The 24,814-nt window shown below is 40.2% G+C and overlaps 1 protein-coding gene across 4 annotated transcripts in view; it reads right to left on the minus strand.

Moving 5' to 3' along the window:
- The window catches only part of parvb (parvin, beta), a 73,585-nt gene that overhangs the window by 16,656 nt on the left and 32,115 nt on the right, over positions 1 to 24,814 (minus strand). For all 4 annotated transcript variants that reach the window (XM_072552376.1, XM_072552374.1, XM_072552377.1 and 1 more), the window contains exons 5-10: positions 20,348 to 20,488; positions 11,554 to 11,669; positions 7,473 to 7,531; positions 4,963 to 4,982; positions 2,862 to 2,923; positions 1,119 to 1,187 (exon numbers count right to left, since the gene is read on the minus strand). In XM_072552376.1, the coding sequence (XP_072408477.1) occupies positions 1,119 to 1,187; positions 2,862 to 2,923; positions 4,963 to 4,982; positions 7,473 to 7,531; positions 11,554 to 11,669; positions 20,348 to 20,488 (467 nt within the window). The remainder of the gene's footprint in view (positions 1 to 1,118; positions 1,188 to 2,861; positions 2,924 to 4,962; positions 4,983 to 7,472; positions 7,532 to 11,553; positions 11,670 to 20,347; positions 20,489 to 24,814) is intronic.

The following is a 24,814-nucleotide window of genomic DNA, read 5'->3' on the forward strand; positions in this document are numbered from 1 at the left end:
GGTTGGAGGACCTGAGCTACAGTGAGAGGCTGAACAAGCTGGGACTGTTTTCCTTGGAGCGTCTAAGGCGGAGGGGTGACCTTCTTGAGGTTTACAAAATTATGAGGGGCATGGATAGGATAAATAGGCAAAGTCTTTTCCCTGGGGTCAGGGAGTCCAGAACTAGAGGGCATAGGTTTAGGGTGAGAGGGGAAAGATATAAGGGGCAGCTTTTTCACACAGAGGGTTGTACGTGTATGGAATGAGCCGCCAGAGGATGTGGTGGAGGCTGGTACAATTGCAACATTTAAGAGGCATTTGGATGGGTATATGAATAGGAAGGGTTTGGAGGGATATGGGCCGGGTGCTGGCAGGTGGGACTAGATTGGGTTGGGATAGCTGGTCAGTATGGATGGGTTGAACCGAAGGGTCTGTTTCCATGCTGTACATCTCTATGACTCTAAGTCCATGTTATCTTTTGCATTGTGTGAACACTTGCCTTGAGATTAAAAGAGCATAGATCAAATTCCAGGCTGTATCTTGAATGTTAATCAGTTTTGCTGCTTTTTTTTGGGAATGAGTTTTGTTTCATAATAAATAGGGTACTTCCAATTACATTTATGAAAGCTGGATTGCAGCACAAAGGAAACAGTCAGTCATATTGCTGATTGAATCAAAACACTAACATATTAATAGTGCAACTCATGGAGTGGTGGGGCTTGGTTACTAGTGCATTGCTGTTGCAACACACATTAGTTAAAAGTATCTACACTCACTTTTCTGTTCCCCTTCATATTTCAAGTGAAATGAACTGTTGTTATGATCACCATTGCTTGTCCAATAACAACTATATTATTACCAAATAATGGGGAATGAGTTACAAACTGGGAATTTTCTTTTACAAAGTTACTTTAAAAGGTTTTTTTCCAAATGATGGTTACAAATTGAAGGTTCTGGTGGATGTGGCATCTTATGAAGTGACTTGTTTCTACGATTACTGAAAGAATTATAAATAATTAAATATTAGAATTATAAATAATTAGCACTGATGGAAGAATCCTGAATGCTCTTTCTAGTAATCAGTTATTAGGTCTGTACTGCTATACAACAAAATGAGAAAATTTCCAAAACATTTATACCTGTGTCTCCAGTTCTGTCACCTCCAAGTTAAGTTTGTTTAGATGTTTATTCACAAATGTGATAAGCGACTGGGAAAACAAAACAATAAAAACATCAAAGCTCTATTTTCAAATCAAACAAGGCTATCAAACAAGTTGTGCCCTTGCTCTTCACCAATGATCATTTAAAAGCTTCTTGTCAAACCAAAGCTTCCAATCAGGATCACATGACAATTTGGGCCTTCACAACGACAAACTTACACCTTATTCAATAAATAATATTGTTCACTTGTATTTATGGGTTAGCTTCAATAGAATGGAGCAAAACCAAATTGAATTTTTGGCCGTTGTGTTAAATTGAAATTGGTAGAAGAGATAACCATAGTCAATGGAGAGGATTTGTTTAAAGCATAGAACCCACTATTTCCTGCTTCTGTTGCCACCAATATTTAAAGTCTATTTAATCACAAAAATTATTATGTCTTTCCCCATTCAGATAACCTCATTCAAGCTACTTTGTCAAGGTGGCATTAATGTGGCAAACATGGTTCTGGCAAAGGAAGAATGAGGAGTTGATCTGTCTTCCACATAGTATACTCTAAGTATAGGCTACTACTCCACTTCATAGACGAGCCCCTTCCTGACAGAAACTGCTTTTGAAAAATAATTTTTAATCAACCTGTTCAGATACATTATGAATCAGCTCTGTGACAGATGAACTTGATCATGGACCTCCTGACCCAGAGGTATGGACATTTACACTTCACCATAAAAAGCATTAATGCACATTCATTCATCTTTCCCCAGTTAGTGTCTTCTCTTAAACATAACTACAGCATGTACATATATGCGATCAATGATAACATGATGCCATTCCAAACTAATCCCATCTACCTGCATATGGTCTGTATCAATCTATTCCCTGCCTGTCTAAGTATCTGTCCAAACATCTCTTAAATGATGCCATCATATCTGCTTCTACTATCTCCCCTGACAGTGTTTTCTAGACGATTACTGCTCTCTGCATAAAAATCTTTCCTTGCTCATCTCCCTTAAACCTCTCACTTTAAAACCTATGTCCCCTAGTATCTAACATTTCCACTCTGGGGGAAAAAAAAAGACACTGACTGTCTGCAATATCCATAACTATCATCATTTTACACACTTCTATCATGTCACACTCAGTCTCAGACAGTCTACTGAAAACTGATACAAAGTTTGCAATTTTGGTATGGTACTCCGATAGTCATGGTAGCAAATTAGCAACCAAATGTTGAGGTTCAAACTCACCAAGGGAGCTTGTAAAACTGAGTTCAATTAAAAATGATCATGTGTGGTTAATTCAAAATTGTGAATAGGTAAATAGTGAAAGGCCATTCCCACTTTGTGAATTGTAAAAAGGTTGCACAGACCGGAGATTACGTCAAGAACAAAAAATGCTTAGAACATTTTCGTCTCTTATGGGATATTGCCATAGACTCGAACACAGTTTCAAAGTAAGTAGACAGAAAGAAGGAATGTAAAGTCATACACTTAAAGGACAAATTAATGAGATTATGGTAGATAGCCCCATTTGAAAATCTAGCATCAGGACTGAATAATAGACTGAGTGGTGTCCTTCTTTACTATTCAATAGAAGAAGTAATGATCTTAGATAAAAGTAACTCATTGTACCACTTGAAAATTTTCACATTTGATCTGTTTATGCAATTCATCATACCATTTCAGAAATTGAGATGTTTTAGAACTCATTTTTGAATTTACCTTCTTAACAACATTGAGCTTATCAGGTGCATGGTCAAAGAGTGTATCGAATGCATCCCGTTCTGAAATAATAAGTGAGAATGCACATCAATTTTTTTTTTAAAAAGGATTTCTGTGGAAGCTGCAGACCTCACTTCCTCACTATTTACTGCCTCTCTGGGGTAATGATGCAGCATTGGGTAGCAATGTTAAAACTGTGATACTTAGGCAAAAATTAAAATGCTATGCCATCTCCACACACAAGTTACTTAATCTAAAAAAGGGGCCTGCACAGTGCCTTTTAGGCTGTTGCTCAACTGCACACCCATGCAGTTTGGCAGAAACACCACTAGGCACTTTGGTATCCTAATTACTCATATGTGATCCTGAGAGTGAGAGCCAAAAGCAGAGTTTAAATCTTTCCTCACTGGTACTCCAAGCACCTTTCACAAGGCTTGCTGCCAAGTGATCGGGTGCTGAAACGTATGACATTGCCCCTTTCTAACCCAGGAAAATAGAGTCAATTCTTACAAACTCACTTAAGTTTGGATAAATATAATAACTTTGCCAAAAATAAAACCTGGGACTACTTTACTTGTATGGTTCCAAGGTGCAGAGTTACCTCCACACAGAAAAGACTTACAAGGATGCTACCTGGTTTGGAAGGTTTGGGTTATAAGGAGAGGTTAGATAGGCAGTGTAAGAAACTGAGGGGTGACCTTGTAGACATCTACAAAATCGAGACAGGTATAGATCAGGTAAACAGCCAACAGCTTTTCACCATGGTAAGGGAGTCTACAACTAGAGGGCATAGGTTTAAAGGTGAGAGAGGAAAGGGAGCAGAAGGTGGTGAGTGTCTGGAACAGGCTACCAGAGACAGCAGTGGAGGTGGATAGAATTTCATCATTTAAGAAATAGTTAGACAGGTACATGGATGGGATTTGTACGGAGGGACACAGACCAAACACTGGCAAAATGGGACTAGTTTGATAGTGAAAACTGGGCAGCATGGACAAGTTGGGCCGAAGGACATGTTTCCATGCCACATACCTCTCTGACTTTCTAAATGATAGGAAGTTGTAAAATACATGTTTTGAAACACAGAAGTTTGAAATGACTAGCCCATTACTGTATCACAGAGAAAGCTCCTGATCTAAACTGTCCCATCAGGAGAAGTTCCAGTGCAGCAGCTGGACAAAACATGCAAAGGAAACAAAAAAGTGGTGGGAATTCAACCATAGCATATTGGTGCACAACTATACCAGGGACAATATAGCACTAGATGGTGTAATTGTCCTCTGACAGAGAAAACATGATCATCTCATGGAGTCTATCAAAATTTTAATCAGACCTCAGAAATTTCAGCCATGTGACATTACATCTGGATCCAAGGTCAATGACCTCAAGCTGCTTGTTTACAGCTTGATATCTCACCCAAATGCAAAGCCAGGTAGCAACCATAAACAGCAAGGAGGAAAGCTTTGCAACTGTAATATTTATATCAACACCCAGAACCTACAACCATTCATTTTTCAGCAGGCATCATGAAATGGCAATCAGGAATGAGCATAGCTGAGTACAACTGCAGCAATTACACGATTGATGATCACAAATGAGATTAAATAATTCAGCACAGAACAGGAGTAAAGCTGGGGACATTCTAACCACAACAATTGTTAGATTTCCCCACTTTATCACGAGCAGAGCTTCTTCTTACAGGCTTGGCAGCTAATCTTGAAACACTTTGGTGAAATCTGGCTTGCATTCAGTTCGTGCTATTTTGTTCAAAAAATATTTCATCCACAATTAAGCCTGTTATTAGGCTTTGGTAGTATGTCTATGATATTTTAATATCTCTAGGCAAGCTTTTGGTATAAAAAGAAGTGCATTCCTTACCTATCCCCTCAGAAAAAAGATATACTACCTATTAACAAAATGAGGATTCCCCATGTAGTTCTTTGACTAAACATCAGTGAATACCTTGTTTGAAATCCTGATTGCTTTCACAATCGGGATACAATGTTGCCATGAACTAAAAGATTCAACAGAATAAAACAAAACTATTTGACCTTTTTCAATTTTTGGTGTAATAAAGATTGAATGCATTTCGTCCTTTACTTACCGAATCTCCCCATCATCATCCTGAAACACACAGTAAAACAAACAGTCAAGAATTAAAATCAAACAAACAGGTCTGGTCTCATTCATACCAGACTTTTGGCCAACTTTTAAAGGTTCTTGGATAAGACAGAGTTGAAATATCTTATTTGAGGAGGTTTGGCAAACACTAATATTTAGAAAATAAATAACAAAGAAATTAACTATCATATGTCTAGTTGTAATATAATAAGGGGTATGTGGATTAGATCAATTAACCTAAACACCAGACTAGAGCTGTGCTTACAGCCATTCTTACGCTGAGAATTAATTACATATATTATTTGAAGCATATTTCTTAACAAATTACTCTGCTTTTTCTTTCCTGTGTGCATCCACATCATGTCACAGGCAAAGAGCATAATAATCATGGTACTGAAGAAGCTCTTCTGTGAAAGTGATATGGGGAAAGAGTAGATTCTTATTTTAGCACACCTAAATATGAAAAGGCAATGGTGCATATCAATATTCATACAATCATTCCCATAATACAGCTGTCCCTATCACTTCCAGATCCCACAGTAGAATCTAGCCCAGAATGATGACACATTTTTCAGTTTCAATAGCTGAATGCAATTACTTCAATTTCGCACAGCCCACAGTACAAGATTGATCATATTTGAATATTAGATGGCAAGCATGTAGAAGGAAACCACACAAATTGTTAGTGAGAAAACTGGAAATACCGCCCAGGGGAAGCAGATATAGAATTCTATTTAAAGGAAGATACGGAGAACTTTATTTTGCAATGCACAAAATGTACCTAACCTGGGAATACACTGTAATTTGTTACTGACCTGTGATTGTGTACAAACTTGTGTCAGTACAATTTGACAGTTCATACAAAGCAGCAAGTCCATTTGCTAAGAAGGAATCGTGTATTTTTCTGGTATTGAGCAATTCTGAATTGTCTGCCAGGCCAGTTCTTGTAAAAAAATGTAGTCACTTCAGCTTATGTGCCATTTTTATAGTTGATATCTCAGGGTGGTTGAGAGGCGAACATTGCCCTAAAGCAAGACATCTTTACAGCATCAGGACATCTGATGGAATTTGTTGGTTCAAAAATCTATCTTCACAATGAACTGATTTGAAGAGTAACAGTCAAGGAAGGTGCTTGTCAGCTTGTGCATGTCTGTCAAAATGTGGGGTGCAAGTGTGTGCCCATGTGTATGTTGGGGGAATGCAGCAGCAGTGGCAAACAAAAGGGAGCCTCAAATGCTTCAAACAAAAGGGCGCCTTTTCAACTGAATGAAATGATTCAGAAGCATTCTTAAAGCTTCTATGAAGCTCAGCTTTATTAATCTCATCATGTGGAAAGCAGATTGCCCAATTGTGACCAAATCTTTGATGTCATCAAACATAATGCCAACACCTTCTAATCAACAAGAGTGGTCACTGGGAGAGAATGGTAAAAACAGGGAACAGCTTATGGAGCTAACAATCTGCGACCATCTCTATCAGCTAATAGCGAGAAAAGGCTAAAACAAGGCTCATAAATCAGAGGCAACACTTGACACCTCAGTTCAACCCAGCCATCCACAACTAAGAACTCTCCTTGACATGAGGGATTGTTGATATACAGATGGAGATATTTATATGGCCCTAAAATAAGACACAGGAAAGGAACACAGTCAGGTCTCTTGTTTTACAGTTTATACAAGAATTCAACTCAAGGCTGCCTGAGGCAAAACAGGCAATGCTGTTCAATATGATCATTAATCTGTTCGTGGATATCAAGTCAGTAGACTCACATGCTCTCTACTCAGAATATGGCTGTTTGGAAATTTAACAAGGTACCAGGAGGAGACACTTAATAGATAGGGAATAATTACCCAAGAGGATTAAGAGCCAGTTGTTGCAAACATTTTGAATTTGGGTCGTCAATGCTGGTGTCGATTTTCCAGTCTTTCATGGTCTAGCTGATTAAACGCCATTAAAATCATAGAGGTCAATTAACAATTTCACAGAAATTCAATCCTTTAAAACTTTGCAAAACAAGTTTTCATTCAAAGTAAAACAGTTCCACAGAAAACTCAATTCCTAGCTATTTTGTACCCAATTTTAGAAGATAATGATTCCTTTTGACTTCTGCTTCCAATGTTAATTCTTAATAAGTCTGTTCAGCAATTTTAGCATGAGATGTAGAATTTATGTCATCTGTTCCTCAAAGGGGATCAGAATAGCTGTTACCAAAGAACATATTAACAAGTTATTCACGAAGAATTGGCTATGTCCAGACTTTAACTTAAGATAAAACAACATGTTGAACCACAAGAAATATGGTCTTTTCTATGGAAGTGACCGCGTGCCTTTATTCCCTTGAAAATTCCCAAACTCCCTTAAAATTTAATTTCACCAGTTTTGAGATGATAATTCAACTCCTGAACAAAATGGTGTACGTTAAAACAATTTTCATTCCTAACTACTCTACTGAACTACTTTTATATTTGAGACACATGGTAAACTTCAACTTACTCTGTTGTGCTGGTAAATTCCTCTGTAACGTGCGATGTTTGAAGTATGCCCTCCCGCTTCTGTTAAAAAAAATACAAAATCATTTAACTAGAAGCAGAATCAATTTGACTTCTACAAATCACATTACATTTTTACACTATAAACAATTTAACAATAAGTATGAATTAATTACAAGAGGGCTAGAATATAAGAGTACAGATGCACGGTTAAGACTGTAGAAGGCTCCGGTCAGACCACATTTGGAATATCATGAGTAGTTTTGAGCCTTGTATCCAAGGACGGGTGAGCTGGCCTTGGAAGAGTTGCAGTTGAAGACTCTGGTTCTGTACTTGGAATTTAGAAGGATGAGAGGGGATTTGATTGAATTTTACAGAAGACTTAAGCGCTTGGATATGGAGAAGTAGTTTCAACTAGGAGGAAAGATTAGGACCTGAAGGCACAGTCTCAGGTTGAAGGGATGACGTTTTAGAATGGAGATGAGGAGGAATTTCTTCAGCCATAGGGTGATGAACCTGTAGAACTCATTGCTGCAGTGGGCTCAGAGGCTAAGACATTGAGTGAATTTAAGATATAGATAGATAGGTACTTGATTAGTATGGGGATCAAGGGTTACAGGGAGAAGCCAAGAAGAATGGGGTCGAGAAACATATCAGCCCCAAATGAATAGTTTTTAGGTCAGCAAATAGTATTAATAATGTGGGTATAATCAGGAAGATAGAGTTACCTGTAAAAAAAGGGTAATGCAGCTGACTAGAAGATCACAATTGGAAATAAATACAAGGAGTCACCATCACCTCCCTACCCAAACAAAAGTATCGCTCAAGGATGTATAAATCTGAATGAGTAATGGAAAGGCTAAAGTCAGAAATTAGGAAAATACTGAGGGAAGAAAAGACATTATTTAAAAGGAATTAAATAGCATTTAATTATAATTACAAAGAGGATTCCAATCGATGACAAACAATAACTGCAAAAGCAAAATGGCCATGGAGCAATAGAGATTGATGAATGGACATACAATCCTATTTGCAAGCTTCCCCTTGGCAGGGCATAAAGCAAGGACTGAAGACATTTCCAACATGGTCAATTGATTAGACTGTATTCTTCAAATTATTGTGGATAGTTTTAAGGTTGCTCTTTGTCTCGGAGTCTGTTAGCAAAAGACACAGTTTTACGGTAAGACAGACTGCATACAATTCCCTAGGGCTTTCTAGGAATTGAGATTGTGACTGAAACCAAACGGAAAGAATATGTTTCAGAAACAATACACTACAGATGCTAGATATCGGAAAAGCTGAAAATGCTGGAAACTGAGTAGGCTTTGCAGCAGCTGTGGCACAAGATATAAAGTTAATGCTTCAGGTTGATGACATCTCATCATAACTGCAAATGATTAGAAATGTAATTAATTTGAAGCAAACCAAAGGGGATGTAGGGTGTGAAAAACAAAAGGGAAGGTCTGTGATAAGGTGAAAGACAAGAGAATTAAATAATAAGAGATTGGCTGTAGTGTGACAAATACAAAAAAATGGGCTGAGAAATGGCAGGTGGAGTTTAATTTAGATAAATGCGAGGTACTGCATTTTGGGAAAGCAAATCTTGGCAAGACTAATACACTTAATGGTAAGGTCCTAGGGAGTGTTGTTGAACAAAGAGACCTTGGAGTGCAGGTTCATAGCTCCTTCAAAGTGGATAAGATAGTGAAGGTAGATAGAATAGTGAAGGCGGGGTTTGGTATGCTTTCCTTTATTGGTCAGTGTATTGAGTATATGAGTTGGGAGGTCATGTTGCAGCTATACAGGACAGTGGTTAGGCCACTTTTGGAATATTGCGTGCAATTCCGGTCTCCTTCCTATCGGAAGGATGTTGTGAAACTTGAAAGAGTTCAGAAAGGATTTACAAGGATGTTGCCAGGGTTGGAGGATTTGAGCTACAGGGAGAGGGCGAGTAGGCTAGGGCTGTTTGCCCTGGAGCGTCGGAGGCTGAGGAGTGACCTTATAGAGGTTTACAAAATTACGAGGGGCATGGATAGGATAAATAGGCAAAATCTTTTCCCTGGGGTCGGGAGTCCAGAACGAGAGGGCATAGGTTTTGGGTGAGGGAGGAAAGACATAAAAGAGACCTAAGGGGCAACTTTTTCATGTAGAGTGGTAAGTGTATGGAATGAGCTGCCAGAGGAAGTGGTGGAGGCTAGTACAATTGCAACATTTAAAAGGCATTTGGATCGGTATACGAATAGGAAGGGTTTGGAGGGATATGGTGCTGGCAGGTGGAACTAGATTGTGTTGGGATAACTGGTCGGCATGGACAAGTTGGACTGAAGGGTCTGTTTCCATGCTGTACATCTCTATGACTCTATGTGGCTGGCGAAATGTGAATGACAGTTTGATGAATAATATCAGCTAAAAGCAATAATAAAGGGAAAAATGATATTAAAACTGAAATCTCCAAAGAGAATGGAAACAAAGTAGGAATGGAAATTACAGTCTGACACTGTTGAACAAAATAGTGAGCCCAGTAGGCAAGAAATGACTTAATCAAAGAATGTTTGTCTGTTGTTCAACTGACACGGAACATAGAAGAAAGCCAAGGACAGGGAGGTTAGCACATGATCATGCCTGAAAACTGATCATAGGTGATCACAACACAGCCACCCGGTCTGCATATGGACTTCCCACTGCACAGCCGACTTAATTCTTAGTGAACATCATGTACTAATTCCACCCCTGGATGACTGTCTGGGTGGAGTCTGTACATTCTCCCTGTGTCTGCATGGATTTCTTCCGGTTGCTCCATTTCCTCCCACAGTTCAAAGATGTGCAGATTGGGTGGATTGGCCAGGCTAAGTTGCTGATAGTGTTTAGGGATGTGGTGGTTAGGTGGATTAGCCATGGGGATTATAGGTTACAGGGTTAGGCTAGGGGCTAGGTCTGGGTGGGATGTTCTTTGAGGGGTTGGTGTGGACTCAATGGGCTGAATAGCCTACTTGCACAATGTGCAGACTCTATGATTCTAAATTGAATGCAAATCACTGTTTCATCCAGCAATGTTCAATGGACCTTCGATTGTGAGAATGAGAAAGCTAAATTGGCAGCATTGCATACCCTGCAAATGCATGGAAGGCAAGAAGGCTTGGATAATCAAGTGGACCAGGGTACCAGAAGGAACAATCCTCTTGAATGCTTAAAAGGGGTGGCGAGGATGCATTTGGTAGTGACATCAAGTTAGAGGTGGCAGAAATGGTAGAGGGATGATTTACTGAATACAAAAACTAGTGGGATGGAGGTGAAAACAAGAGGAACTCTATCATTGTTTTGGGAGACTGGGGAAGGGCTGAAAAATCAGTCAGTAAATTGAAGGGCCTGTCAGCCTTAGTAGATAGAGACCTTTAGTTTAGGGAGAGAGAAAACAATCAATCAATCAATCAGATATGCTGGTGTGGATGTCTGTAACACCAGGGTAGATGCAACGGTGGTACAGAAACTGGAACAATGGAATGGAGTCTTTACAGGACTTAAGGGGTTGAGAAAACATTCAAGGTTTTCAGTGGAATTCCAACGAATATTCATAGTCTAGTCCAGGAATGGAGACAGAGTAGTGATGAGAGGAAGATGATATTGACCATGCATAAGTGAGAGAAACATGAAAACAGGAAATAAAGTTGATGAAATTTTCCAGTTCAAGGCAAAACCAGGAAATCGCAAATATACAGTAATCAATATACTAGAAAAAAAGAGGAGAGGCTCCACGAAGCGAAGGAATGTTCCAGATACCCTCAAATCAGATCTTCATACAATTATTCAAACCACATTCCCTTGGTTACACCATGTTGCAATTTTCTAAGAGCTTCCATATGTTAACATCTCAGGTTTGCAAACATACTACTGTAAAACTTTTATCTCCACAATTTTAACTGAGGAAATTTTGGAAATTCTCCTGGTTGGAAAGCTAACATCTTCCTCCATTTTCTATCACACTGTTCAAAATTATTACAAATTGCAAAGTTAAACCAAACAATCATGCAAATAGTTTCACAAAACTTTAATACCAAATGATTTTAAGAGATTGATGGTTCACTTACCCGTACAACCACCACCTGCACGGAGACATGCTCTGGCAATCTGATAGGCGCTCGGAAATGCATGGCTAAAGCCACGAGAAGGTGAAGAATAGCCACCATGTTTTTTGTGTGGATCGCTAAAAAGAAGATACATTTATCACAACACCACCCAGCAAACAGCTTTCAAGGATTCTATCACACAATAGTCACTTAGCTTTCCTTACATTGTTCTGTTCTATTAGTTCTGTGCACTCGGGCCATTCAGTCCAACTGGTTGTGCTGGACTTGATGTTCCAAGTGTGCTTTCTTTTCACTCGACCAGCCTTTTCATTAATTTCTTTCTCCCTCACTTGCTTATCCAGCTTCCCAATAAAAACACTGCTTTTGTCTCAACAATTCCTTGCACTTGCCACATTTTTACAAATTTCCAGGAAAAAAAAGACTGTGCTTGAATTATCTATTGGATTTATCACCTTAATTCTGGGCATCCTTGAATGTGGGATCATCTTCATCAAGTTAGTGAAAATAATTTTATGGGTGAGATGTAAAACCTTTTGTCAGGTCACCCCTTAAGTCACTTTTGTTCAGAGAAAGACAATGTCCTGGCCTGTACACCTTTTTCTGAGATCATTCTTGTAAACTGTTTTGCATAATCTCTAATAGCTCAATATCCCTTTTAATAACATAGAGACCAAAACCATTTGCATTAATCAGAATATAGACTAACCAAGATTCAATAAATGTTTACCATATCTTCTCAGCTTTTCAGTTCTAACCTTTATCAATGACTGCTTTTTTAAAAAGACCTTATTAGCCTATGTTTCTTCTTGTGATTTGTGTATCTTTACCCCTAGATCCTTGTAACACCCCATCTCATTCAGGCATTACTACCTTAGCACTATGTGATCTAATTCTTCCTATAAAATGCACCATCTTACACTTGTCTACCACATTAAAATTAATTTGCCAGTTACTTTCAGCTTGCAAAAATCCACTGCATCATTCCTTTTGTTTTGACCTTAGTCTTGAGCCCATTATATAGTACCTTCTCAAAAACCTTTTAAAAATGCAAATATATTAATCTTCTACATTATCCTCATCTATGCCGTGCCACCATATCAAACAATTTCATAAGGTTTAATAATCATGACCTTTGCTTTGTGATATAGCTGGTGAAAACTCTATTATCATCAAGACAGAAATGATAAAACTACTCTAAAATTGACAGGAGTAGCTTCAAACAGAAACACACTCCAATCAGTCATTGTGACTGTAGCATTAGCAGCTGCCATGAGAAAATCCACAGCCTAGAACATTCTAATTACCATTCTGTCTGAACCAAAGAGCATAAAAATTTATCTCCTCACGCATACAAACTCACTAAGATGAATGTGGAAATATTTCAACATTTCCCCATATCATCATAAAAAGCATTAAATTAACAACATCTTTAGCTCCAGAAACAGTATGAAAAATATTTCTGTAGAGAATGAATTTCTGTACATCAACAATGATTCAAGAATCTATATTTTTATTTAACCATATGAAAATAAAGAGTATAAAAATTTGAAAGTGAGGTGATAACTGCCATTGTCCCAGGAGACCATGGGCTGCTTTTATGTTAGAAATGTGTAATGTTAAAAAATTAAATTGTACTCTCTCTCTCTGGACATTAAAGTAATGTTAAAGGATTAAACTGTACTGTCTTTCTCCAAGAAGCTGAACATTCTGGAAGTGGGTGGGTGCGACATTGTGTCTTAGAGAGCATGCAGGAATTTAGTTGACTATCCATTGTAATCCACACTTCATTTTGGCAGCCATTTACTACTATTCCACTGCTATTATCAAATTAAACTCTCATTCAGTCCCTTCCATTCAGATATGCTTTCAAAGCCAGCCCCCAGCCAATTAAATTCATTTGTGTGATCATCCTCTGAAACTGAAGTATATCATTCTAAATTATTATTTGCATAATGATTTCCCAGGATTAGGACATTTACGTTTACATTATTTCAGAGAATGACCTCATCCTACGATTGTACCTGGGGTAACATGTTGGTGGGGGAAATGGCCAGAGTACCTGTGAGCATTTCCAACTGACCTGTATAGAGGCGATGTGTGTGTGGATGTAAGTTTGCCCACTGAGCTGGAAGGTTCATTACCAGACGTTTTGTCACCCTACTAGGTAACTAGGTAACATCTTCAGCGGGCCTTCAGATGAAGGTGATGATTCTTGCTTTCTATTTGTGTGTTTGGGTTTCTTTGGGTTGGTGATGTCATTTCCTGTGGCGATGTAGTTTCCTGTTCTTTTTCTCAGGGGGTGGTAGATGGGTCTAACTCAATGTGCTTGTTGATAGAGTTCCGGTTGGAATGCCACGCTTCTAGGAATTCTCGTGCGTGCCTTTGTTTGGCTTGTCCTAGGATGGATGTGTTGTCCCAGTCATTTTGGCAGATAAGGAAGGCATTGCTGTCCTTCCTTATTTATATGTAAGGATACTAGTGAGAGAGGGTCATGTTGTGTTGTGGTTAGTTGATGTTCATGTATCCTGGTGGATGGTTTTCTGCTGGTTTGTCCAATGTTGTCTGTTATAATTCTTGCACGGTATTTTGTAAATTACATTAGTTTTGCTTGTTGTCTGTATAGGGTCTTTCAGGTTCATTAGCTGCTGTTTTAGTGTGTTCGCGGGTTTGTGGGCTACCGTGATGCCAAGGGATCTGAGTAGTCTGGCAATCATTTCCGAGATGACATTGATGTAAGGGAGTGTGGCTAGGGTCTCTGACTGTGTTTTGTCTGCACGTTTGGGTTTGTTGCTGAGAAATCGGCGGACTGTGTGCATGGGGTACCCATTTTTTTAAAAATACACAGTGTAGGTGATTTTCCTCGACTCTGCGTAGTTCTTCTATGTTGTAGTGTGTGTTGGCTCATTGAAATAATGCTCTGATGCAGCTGCATTTGTGGATGCTGGGGTGATTAAGATGTTACCTAGTAAGGTGATGAAACATCTGGAAATGAACCTTCCAGCTCAGCGAGCAATGCTACATCCAGAACCTCAACCTGAGTTACAAATCTTCTCAAAACTTGCTAAGAGGACATGTTTCTTTTGTTCGGGGCCTCTTTTGACTCAACTTCACACAACTGTGAAGCGGGTCAAAGGGGGTCACCTAGCTTGTACAGGCTTTAATAAACTTCAACTGTTTGCAGAAGTTGGTGTGTACGAATTACATCTCATGTGTGAAACCTCGGGAAAGGAAACTAACACAGGACGACGAATGGTAAGTTTAATGCGAGGGTCATCACAGCTTAGGCAAAGGGTGAAGTCAAGTCTTCATAACCATAAAAGCTTAAGAGCCGTGACGAGAGGATACTTACTTCATTGTCTACTTCACCAGCTGATTTTCAGAACATGTATTGGGGAATCTCTCTTTGAATGATATCCAAAGGAACAAATTTAACATCTCGATTAGCTCTTTGAACATACTACTCCTTCATGCAAATGAATATGGCAAACACCTTTATGACAATGTCCATTGTCCAAGAGGGAAGAAATCTCTTAACCATTGTTCTTGATGCAACTGCCTGAAGATTATAGTCTCTGAGGTGAACTTGCATTCAGCAGGGAAAATAGCACAAAACTACCACCTTTTTACACTCAACTAGAGTTCAGACAAAAAAAGCAGAACTACATTTTCATCAAGGCAGGAGGAATTTTGGTTATGCAGGATTACAAACAGAAAGCACAAATGCAAATATTCAGTATCTTTAATTTTTTTTAAACAGTACAGCACAGAACAGGCCCTTCAGCCCACGATGTTGTGCTGACCATTGATCCTCATGTAAGGTAAACCTAATGTACAAACCCTCAAATTTCTGTGACCATATGCATGTCCAGCAGTCTCTTAAATATCCCCACTGACCTCGCTTCCACAAGTGCTGCTGTTAACGCATTCCATGTTCTCACAACTCTCTGCGTAAAAAACCTGCCTCTGACGTCCCCTCTACACTTTCCGCCAAACAGCTTAAAACTATGACCCTTCGTGTTAACAATTTCTGCCCTGGGAAATAGTGTCTGGCTATCAACTCTATCTATGCCTCTCATTATCTTGTACACTTCAATTAGATCCCCTCTCTTCCTTTCTTTTACCAATGAAAAATGTCCGAGCTCAGTCAACTTCTCTTCGTAAGATAAGCCCTCCATTCCAGGCAGCATCCTGGTAAACCTCCTCTGAACCCTCTCCAAAGCATCCACATCTTTCCCATAATAGGGTGACCAGAACTGGACGCAGTATTCCAAGTGCGGTCTAACCAAAGTTTTATAGAGCTGCAACAAGATCTCACTGCTCTTAAACTCAATCCCCCTGTTAATGAAAGCCAAAACACCATATGCTTTCTTAACAACCCTGTCCACTTGGATCCATTTTAAGGGATCTATGTACCTGCACACCAAGATCCCTCTGTTCCTCCACACTGCCAAGAATCCGGTCTTTAATCCTGCACTCAACTTTCAAGTTCCACCTTCCAAAATGCATCACTTCGCATTTATCCAGGTTGAACTCCATCTGCCACCTCTCAGCCCATCTCTGCATCCTGTCAATGTCACGCTGCAGCCTACAACAGTCCTCTCTACTGTCAACGACACCTCCAACCTTTGTGTCGTCTGCAAACTTGCTAACCCATTCTTCAATCTCCTCATCCAAGTCATTAATAAAAATTACGAAGAGTAGAGGCCCAAGAACAGAGCCCTGTGGAACACCACTCACCACTGACTTCAAGGCAGAATACTTTCCTTCCACTACCACTCGCAGTCTTCTGTCAACCAGCCAATTCTGTATGCAGAAAGCTAAATTTCCCTGTATCCCATTCCTCCTGACCTTCTGAACGAGCCTACCATGGGGAACCTTGTCAAATGCCTTGCTGAAGTCCATACACACCACATCCACCACTCGACCCTCATCAATATGTCTAGTAACATCCTCAAAGAACTCAATAAGCTTTATGAGGCATGACCTACCCCTCACAAAGCCATGCTGACTGCATTTAATCAAGCCATGCTCTTTCAGATGGTCATAAATCCTATCCCTCAGAATCCTTTCTAAAACCTTGCAGACGACAGACGTGAGACTGACATGAAGTTTAAGCTATGGGCAGTAAACTACCTGTAACAGATAAACAAAGGAATAATTATAATGGAGACATTGCTGATACACAGAAAGTGGCCAGAAATGTTTTCAATTCTTATGACTGTGAGATTATTGGCAAGGTATAGAGTCATAGAGATGTACATAATGGATACAGACCCTTCCATAAGACCATAAGACATAGGAGTGGAAGTAAGGCCATTCGGCCCATCGAGTCCACTCCGCCATTCAATCATGGCTGCTGGGCACTTCAACTCCACTTACCCACATTCTCCCTGTAGCCCTTAATTCCCAGAGACAACAAGAATCTATCAATCTCTGCCTTGAAGTCATTTAGCATCCCAGCCTCCACTGCACTCTGCAGCAATGAATTTCACAGGCCCACCACTCTCTGGCTGAAGAAATGTCTCCGCATTTCTGTTCTGAATTTACCCCCTCTAATTCTAAGGCTGTGTCCACGGGTCCTAGTCTCCTCACCTAACGGAAACAATTTCTTAGCATCCACCCTTTCCAAGCCATGTATTATCTTGTACGTCTCTATTAAGTCTCCCCTGAATCTTCTAAACTCCAATGAATACAATCCCAAGATCCTCAGCCGTTCCTCATATGTTAGACCCACCATTCCAGGGATCATCAGTGTGAATCTCCGCTGGACATATTCCAGTGCCAGTATGTCCTTCCTGAGGTGCGGGGACCAAAACTGGACACAGTACTCCAAATGGGGCCTAACCAGAGTTTTATAAAGTCTCAGTAGCACAATGGTGTTTTTATATTCCAACCCTCTTGAGATAAGTGACAACATCGCATTCGCTTTCTTAATCATTGACTCAACCTGCATGTTGACCTTTAGAGAATCCTCGACTAGCACTCCCAGATCCCTTTGTACTTTGGCTTTACGAATTTTCTCACCGTTTAGAAAGTAGTCTGTGCTTTTATTCTTTTTGCCAAAGTGCAAGACCTCGCATTTGTTCACGTTGAATTCCATCAGCCATTTCCTGGATCACTCTCCCACACTTTCTAGATCCTTCTGCAGCCTCCCCACTTCCTCAATACTACCTGCCTGTCCACCTATCTTCGTATCATCGGCAAACTTCGCTAGAATGCCCCCAGTCCCTTCATCCAGATCATTAATATATAATGCGAACAGCTGTGGCCCCAACACTGAACCCTGCGGGACACCGCTCGTCACCGGCTGCCATTCTGAAAAAGAACCTTTTATCCCAACTCTCTGCCTTCTGTCAGACAGCCAATCCTCAATCCATCCCAGTAGCTCACCTCGAACACCATGGGCCCTCACCTTGCTCAGCAGCCTCCCGTGTGGCACCTTATCAAAGGCTTTTTGGAAGTCTAGATAGACCACATCCACTGGGTTTCCCTGGTCTAACCTGCTTGTCACCTCTTCAAAGAATACCAACAGGTTTGTCAGGCACGACCTCCCCTTACTAAATCCATGTTGACTTGTTCTAATCAGACTCTGCTCTTCTAAGAATTTAGAAACCTCATCCTTAATGATGGATTCTAGAATTTGACCAACAACCAAGGTTAGGCTAATTGGCCTATAATTCTCCATCTTTTGTCTTGATCCTTTCTTGAACAATGGGGTTACAACAGCGATCTTCCAATCATCCGGGACTTTCCGTGACTCCAGTGACTCTTGAAAGATCTCAACCAATGCCTCCGCTATTTCCTCAGCCACCTCTCTCAGAACTCTAGGATATATCCCATCGGGGCCAGGAGATTTATCAATTTTAAGACTTTTTAGCTTTTTTAGCACTATCTCTTTTGTAATGACAACCATACTCAACTCAGCCTCCTGACTCCCTTTAATTGTTGGGATATTACTCCTGTCTTCCACTGTGAAAACTGACGCAAAGTACTTGTTAAGTTCTCCTGCTATTTCCTTATCTCCCATCACTAGGCTTCCAGCATCAGTTTGAAGTGGCCCAATGTCTACTTTTGTCTGTCGTTTGTTTCTTATGTATTGAAATAAACTTTTACTATCGTTTCTAATATTACTGGCTAGCCTACCTTCATATTTGATCCTCTCCTTTCTTATTACTCTCTTTGTTATCCTCTGTTTGTTTTTGTAGCCTTCCCAATCTTCCGATTTCCCACTGCTCTTGGCCACTTTATAGGATCTCTCTTTTTCTTTAATACATTTCCTGACTTCCTTTGTCAGCCATGGCTGTCTAATCCCTCCCTGGATAATCTTTCTTTTCTTGGGGATGAACCTCTGTACAGTGTCCTTAATTATACCCACAAACTCCTGCCATTTTTGCTCTACTGTCTTCCCCGCAAGCCTCTGCTTCCAGTCTATTTTTGTCAGTTCCTCTCTCATGCCCTCAATTACCTTTATTTAACTGTAACACCATTACATCCGATTTTGCCTTCTCTCTTTCAAACTCCAGACTGAACTCTACCATATTATGATCGCTGCTTCCTAAGAGTTCCCTTACTTTAAGATCTTTTATAAAGTCTGGTTCATTGCAAAGCACTAGGTCCAGAATAGCCTGCTCCCTTGTGGGCTCCATGACAAGCTGTTCCAAAAAGCCATCCTTTGGATCCACTGGCAACATTATTTACCCAGTCCACCTGCATATTGAAGTCTCCCATGATCACCGTGACCTTGCCTTCCAACTAGTTCATGCCGACCAGATATCCTAAACTAATCTAGTCCAATTGGCCAGTATTTGGCCCATATCCCTCTGAACACTTCCTATTCATACACCTTTTAAATGCTGTAATTGTACCAGCCTCCACCACTTCCTCTGGAAGCTCATTCCACATATGCACCACCCTCTCCATGGAAAAGTTGCCCCTTCACTCCCTTTTAAATCTTTGTCCTCACCTTGAACCTATGCCCTCTAGTTTTAGACTCCGCTACCCTGAGGATTTTACCTCCATGATTTTATAAACCTCTACAAGTTCACTCATCAACCTCCAATGTTCCAGTGATAACAGCCCCAGTCTATTTAGCCTCTCCCTATAGCCCAAACACTCTAACCTTGGCAACATCTAAATAAAGCAAAGACAGAGAGGCTGAGCAAATACAGAGAATTTTCTCCATGTCCAGCAACTGTTGTACTAATACTGAGATAAGGAACAAAATTAGCAAAAGAAAGATTATCATATATTTCAGCTGAAGAATGCATCGCACTGATTCAAGCAACAGCAATAACAAACATGAGAAAAAATAAAGCATAAACTATATTAATATATTTTCTATTCATTGTACCATTTTAGTACATTTTGCAAGATTTTCTAGGAAATTCCAACAAAAAAACAAAAAACATCAAACTCCAGCAAAACTGACGAGAAGGATTTGGCTCCTTAATTCATTGCTGCCCTGCTTTTCAATTGTCCCTCACGCTTAGTCAATATACCAAAGTCAAATTAGCAGATTCTCCACAAATTGCTAGAGTCTGAACAATTTTCCTTTCCTTCACTCAAACTCAATTTAAGGTACAATTCTGAGACAGAAAAAATATCCATTGTTTAATCTTGTCAGAAAATTTCCAAGTTTAACTTTAAACTTTCATCTTTAATATTAAACCACCTTTCTCGTGATATGGAAGTAAAATTTAAATGCTTGCAACTGAAAAAGTTTCATTGGTCTGATAACTAAGAGGACAAAATTTTATATCAACAGCAAAAACTCATTCAGCAATCTTATACTCACAATCAACACTCCATTTTATAGCCCAGCCTTGAGGTCGAAGCAGGTCATTTACAGATTCCAAGACAGTCTGAAGTTTCTGCTTCTGCCCTATTTCTGACTGTGTCACTTCTGCAACATTAAGTTTACGATTTCCAAGTTTCTCTGCATGAGCAAAACCAAAAAGTGACAAAGATCCTTACAATATTCCTGGAAATAAAAAAAATTTAGCAAAGCAAAAACTGACTTAAAGTTTTGAAACTGATATGGTACTATTGTTTAACCAACCAAAACAAGGTTTGTATGTTTCTTAAACAGCCACCTACTTAATGTTACAATGATGAAAAGAAGAAAGACAGTAAGAGTTCACTATGATCCTACATGAAAATTTCAGGCTTTTTATTGAAAGGTTCTTTAAATAACTCTGCTCAGCAACTTTGAGCAAAGGTAGTAATGATAATCTGAGGTCACAATTACTATTAAACTCAGACTGGATATTTGTTGTTCAAATGTGAGCTATCAAGGCTGCATTTAATAGATAATATCAGTTAAATTAAGGTGATTAACAGAGGCCTTCTCCTTGAACCACTACAGTCCTTGTGAAAATCGTGCTTTGAAGACAATGCCAGAAAATTCCTGCACACTGACCAAACAATGATAAAAGAATGGAGGTGAAGGAAGCAGGTGATGGGTCTCATGGGAAAAAGGAACTCAGACAGGAGATAAGAGGAGATGGCAAAGAAACAAGACAATAAATGTTGTTCAGCTCAAGAAGAGGGTTTAATCCTGGGTGAGGTTTGATTAAATTAGAAAGGCAAAAGGAGGAAAGTAGCAAAGGAAGCTAAGAGGGGATCTCAATTTTAGGAAGAAAGATGTCCATATCCCCCCTCATTGTTGGGAAAAAAAAGTAGACAGCTTTTCGAGATCAGGATAGAAGCTGGGGGTTATTTTAACTCTCCACGATGATCCTGGAGTAGCAGCTGATTTTGGCAGAGAGCCAGGCTCAATAGTACTTAATGTAATTCAATTAACTTAATTACAAATCCCTAAAACCAACTGTACTCTGGATAATTTTTCTCTTAAACTTGCACAAATGATCAGTCAGATCAACAAAATAACTGATTATAGTTTTGCTGGGGCTAGGGACAAAGACAGAGGTTAATGAGTTGTTTAATATTATGAAAACTTCAGAAATATTACAGGACATAGAAGGGCAAAAGGTTGGCAGTTGGGGGTTTGAAATGACAGGACAAGAATTTTTTTCTAGTAAATTAGAAGGAAATAAGGTTAAAAACAAGTAGGTGAATGTAGGAAGAAGGATGTAGTCATTAATGCCTCTCATCGGAGATTATAGAAGCGTACAGCATGGTGGGTCAGTGGTTAGCATTGCTGCCTTGCAGCACCCGGGTTCGATTCCAGCCTCGAGCGAGTGTCTGTGTGGAGTTTGCACATTCTCATCGTGTCAATAGATAGCAGGAGTAGGCCATTCTGCCCTTCGAGCCAGCACCACCATTCATTATGATCGTGGCTGATCATCCTCAATCAGTATCCTGTTCCTGCCTTATCCCCATAACCCTTGATTCCACTATCCTTAAGAGCTCTATCCAACTCTTTCTTCAATGAATCCAGAGACTTGGCCTCCACAGCCTTCTGGGGCAGAGCATTCCATACATCCACCACTCTCTGGGTGAAGAAGTTTCTCCTCATCTCTGTCCTAAATGGCCTACTCCTTATTTTTAAACTATGTCCTCTGGTTCAGGACTCACCCATCAGTGGAAACATACTTCCTGCCCCCAGAGTGTCCAATCCTTTAATAATCTTATACATCTCAATCAGATCCCCTCTCAGCCTTCTAAACTCAAGGGTATACAAGCCCAGTTGCTCCAAGCTTTCAGCGTAAGATTGTCCCACCATTCTGGGAATTGATCTCGCGAACCTACGCTGCAGTCCCTCAATAGCCAGAATGACTTTCCTCAAATTTGGAGACCAAAACTGCGCACAATATTCCAGGTGCAGTCTCACCAAGGCCCTGTACAGCTGCAGAAGGACCTCTTTGCTTCTATATTCAATTCCTCTTGTTATGAAGGCCAGCATGCTATTAGTTTCCTTCACCGCCTGCAAGCTTGCTTTCACTGACTGATGTACAAGAACGTCTAGATCTCGTTGTACTGCCTCTTTACCTAACTTGACTCAATTTAGGTAGTAATCTGCCTTCCTGTTCTTGCCAAAGTGGATAACCAAACATTTATCCACATTAAACTGCATCTGCCATGCACCTGTCCACTCACCTAACCTGTCCAGGTCACCCTGTATTCTCCTAACATCCTCCTCACATTTCACCCTGCCACCCAGCTTTGTGTCATCAGCAAATTTGCTAATATTACTTTTAATACCTTCACCTATATCATTAATGTACATTGTAAAAAGTTGCGGTCCCAGCACTGATCCTTGCGCACACCACTGGTCACCGCCTGCCATTCCGAAAGGGAGCTCTTTGTTTCCTGTCAGCCAACCAATTTTCAATCCATGTCAGTATTTTACCTCTAATACCATGTGCCCTAATTTTGCTCACTAACCTTCTATATATCAAAGGCTTTCTGAAAGTCCAGGTATACTACATCCACTGGACCTCCCTTGTCCATCTTCAGAGTTACATCCTCAAAAAATTCCAGAAGATTAGTCAAACATGATTTCCCCTTCATAAATCCATGCTGACTCTGACCTATCCTGTTACTACTATCCAGATGTGTCGTAATTTCGTCCTTTATAATTGACTCCTGCATTTTTCCCACCACTGAGGTCAGACTAACTGGTCTATAATTCTCTGTTTTCTCTCTCCCTCCTTTCTTAAAAAATGGAACAGCATTAGCCACCTTCCAATCCGCAGGAACTGATCCTGAATCTATAGAACATTGGAAAATGATTACCAATGCATCCACGATTTCTCAAGCCACCTCCTTCAGTACCCTGGGATGCAGACCATCAGGTCCCGGAGACTTATCAACCTTCAGACCTAACAGTCTCTCCAACACCATTTCCTGCCTACTATAAATTCCCTTCAGTTCAGGTCCTTCAGCCACTATTACAACTGGGAGATTGCTCGTGTCTTCCCCAGTGAAGACAGATCTAAAGTACCAATTCAATTCTTCTGCCATTTCTTTGTCCCCTGTAATAAATTCACCCGTTTCTGTCTTCAAGGGCCCAATTTTAGTCTTAACCTTTTGTTTATCTTTTCACATATCTAAAAAAGCCTTCCCTCATCAGCCATGGCCACCCCTGCCTCCCCTTAGGATCTTTCTTCCTTTTTGGAATGAGCTAATCCTGCATTATACCTAGAAATACCTACCATTGTTATTCCACTGCCATCCCTGCTAGGGTATTGTATTATTGAACTTTGGCCAGCTCCTCCCTCATAGCTCCATAGTTCCCCTTATTCAACTGAAATACTGTCACTTCCGATTCTCCCCTCTCCCTTTCAAACTGCAGATTGAAGCTGATTGTATTGTGGTCACTACCTCCTAATGGCTCCTTTACTTCGAGGTCCCTGATCAAATCCGGTTCGTTGCACAACACCAGATCCAGAATTGCTTTCTCCCTGGTAGGCTCCAGCACAAGCTGTTCTAAGAATCCATCTCAGAGGCACTCCACAAACTCCCTTTCTTGGGGTCGAGTATCATCCTCATTCTCCCAATCTACCTGCATGTTGAAATCCCCCATAACAACTGTAGTAATATCTTTGCGACAGGCCAATTTCAGCTCCTTATTCAACTTACACACTACATCCAGGCTACTGTTTGGGGGCCTGTAGATAACTCCCATTAGGGTCTTTTACCCTTAGTATTTCTCAGCCCTATCCATACTGACTCTACATCCCCTGATTCTAGGATCCCCCCCCCCACCTCCCCCGCGCAAGGGACTGAATATCATTCCTTACCAACAAGGCCACCCCACCCCCTCTGCCAGTCAGTCTGTCTTTACGATAGCACATATAGCCTTGAATATTCATTTCCCAGGCCCTGTCCACTTGAAGCTACGTCTCAGTTATCCCCACAACATCGTAACTGCCAATTTCCAAATGAGCCTCAAGCTCATCCACCTTATTTCTAATGCTTCATGCATTCATATATAATATTTTTAAATTTGCTACTCCCCTCACCCTTCCTATCAATCCCTATTTCACTTGACCTTACGGCATGATCCTTTTTCGAGTTTTCTGCTCCATTGATTCCGTTGTCTTTCTTGACTTCTCTTGTTCTAACTTTCCCTTTAACTTCCTGCTTAAACTTTCAGTTTGTCCCCTCCACCCCGCTATTTAGTTTAAACGCAGCTGAATTGCAGTCACAAACCTAACTGCCAGAATGCTGGTTCCCCCACCTATTAAGGTGCAAACCGTCCCTTTCGTATAATTTATCCTTACCGCTAAACATACCCCAGTGATCCAAGAATTTAAGTCCTTGCTTCCTGCACCAGTTCCCCAGCCACACATTCAAA

This window comes from Chiloscyllium punctatum, chromosome 32, assembly GCF_047496795.1.
Source record: "Chiloscyllium punctatum isolate Juve2018m chromosome 32, sChiPun1.3, whole genome shotgun sequence".
Taxonomy (NCBI): Eukaryota; Metazoa; Chordata; class Chondrichthyes; order Orectolobiformes; family Hemiscylliidae; genus Chiloscyllium; species Chiloscyllium punctatum.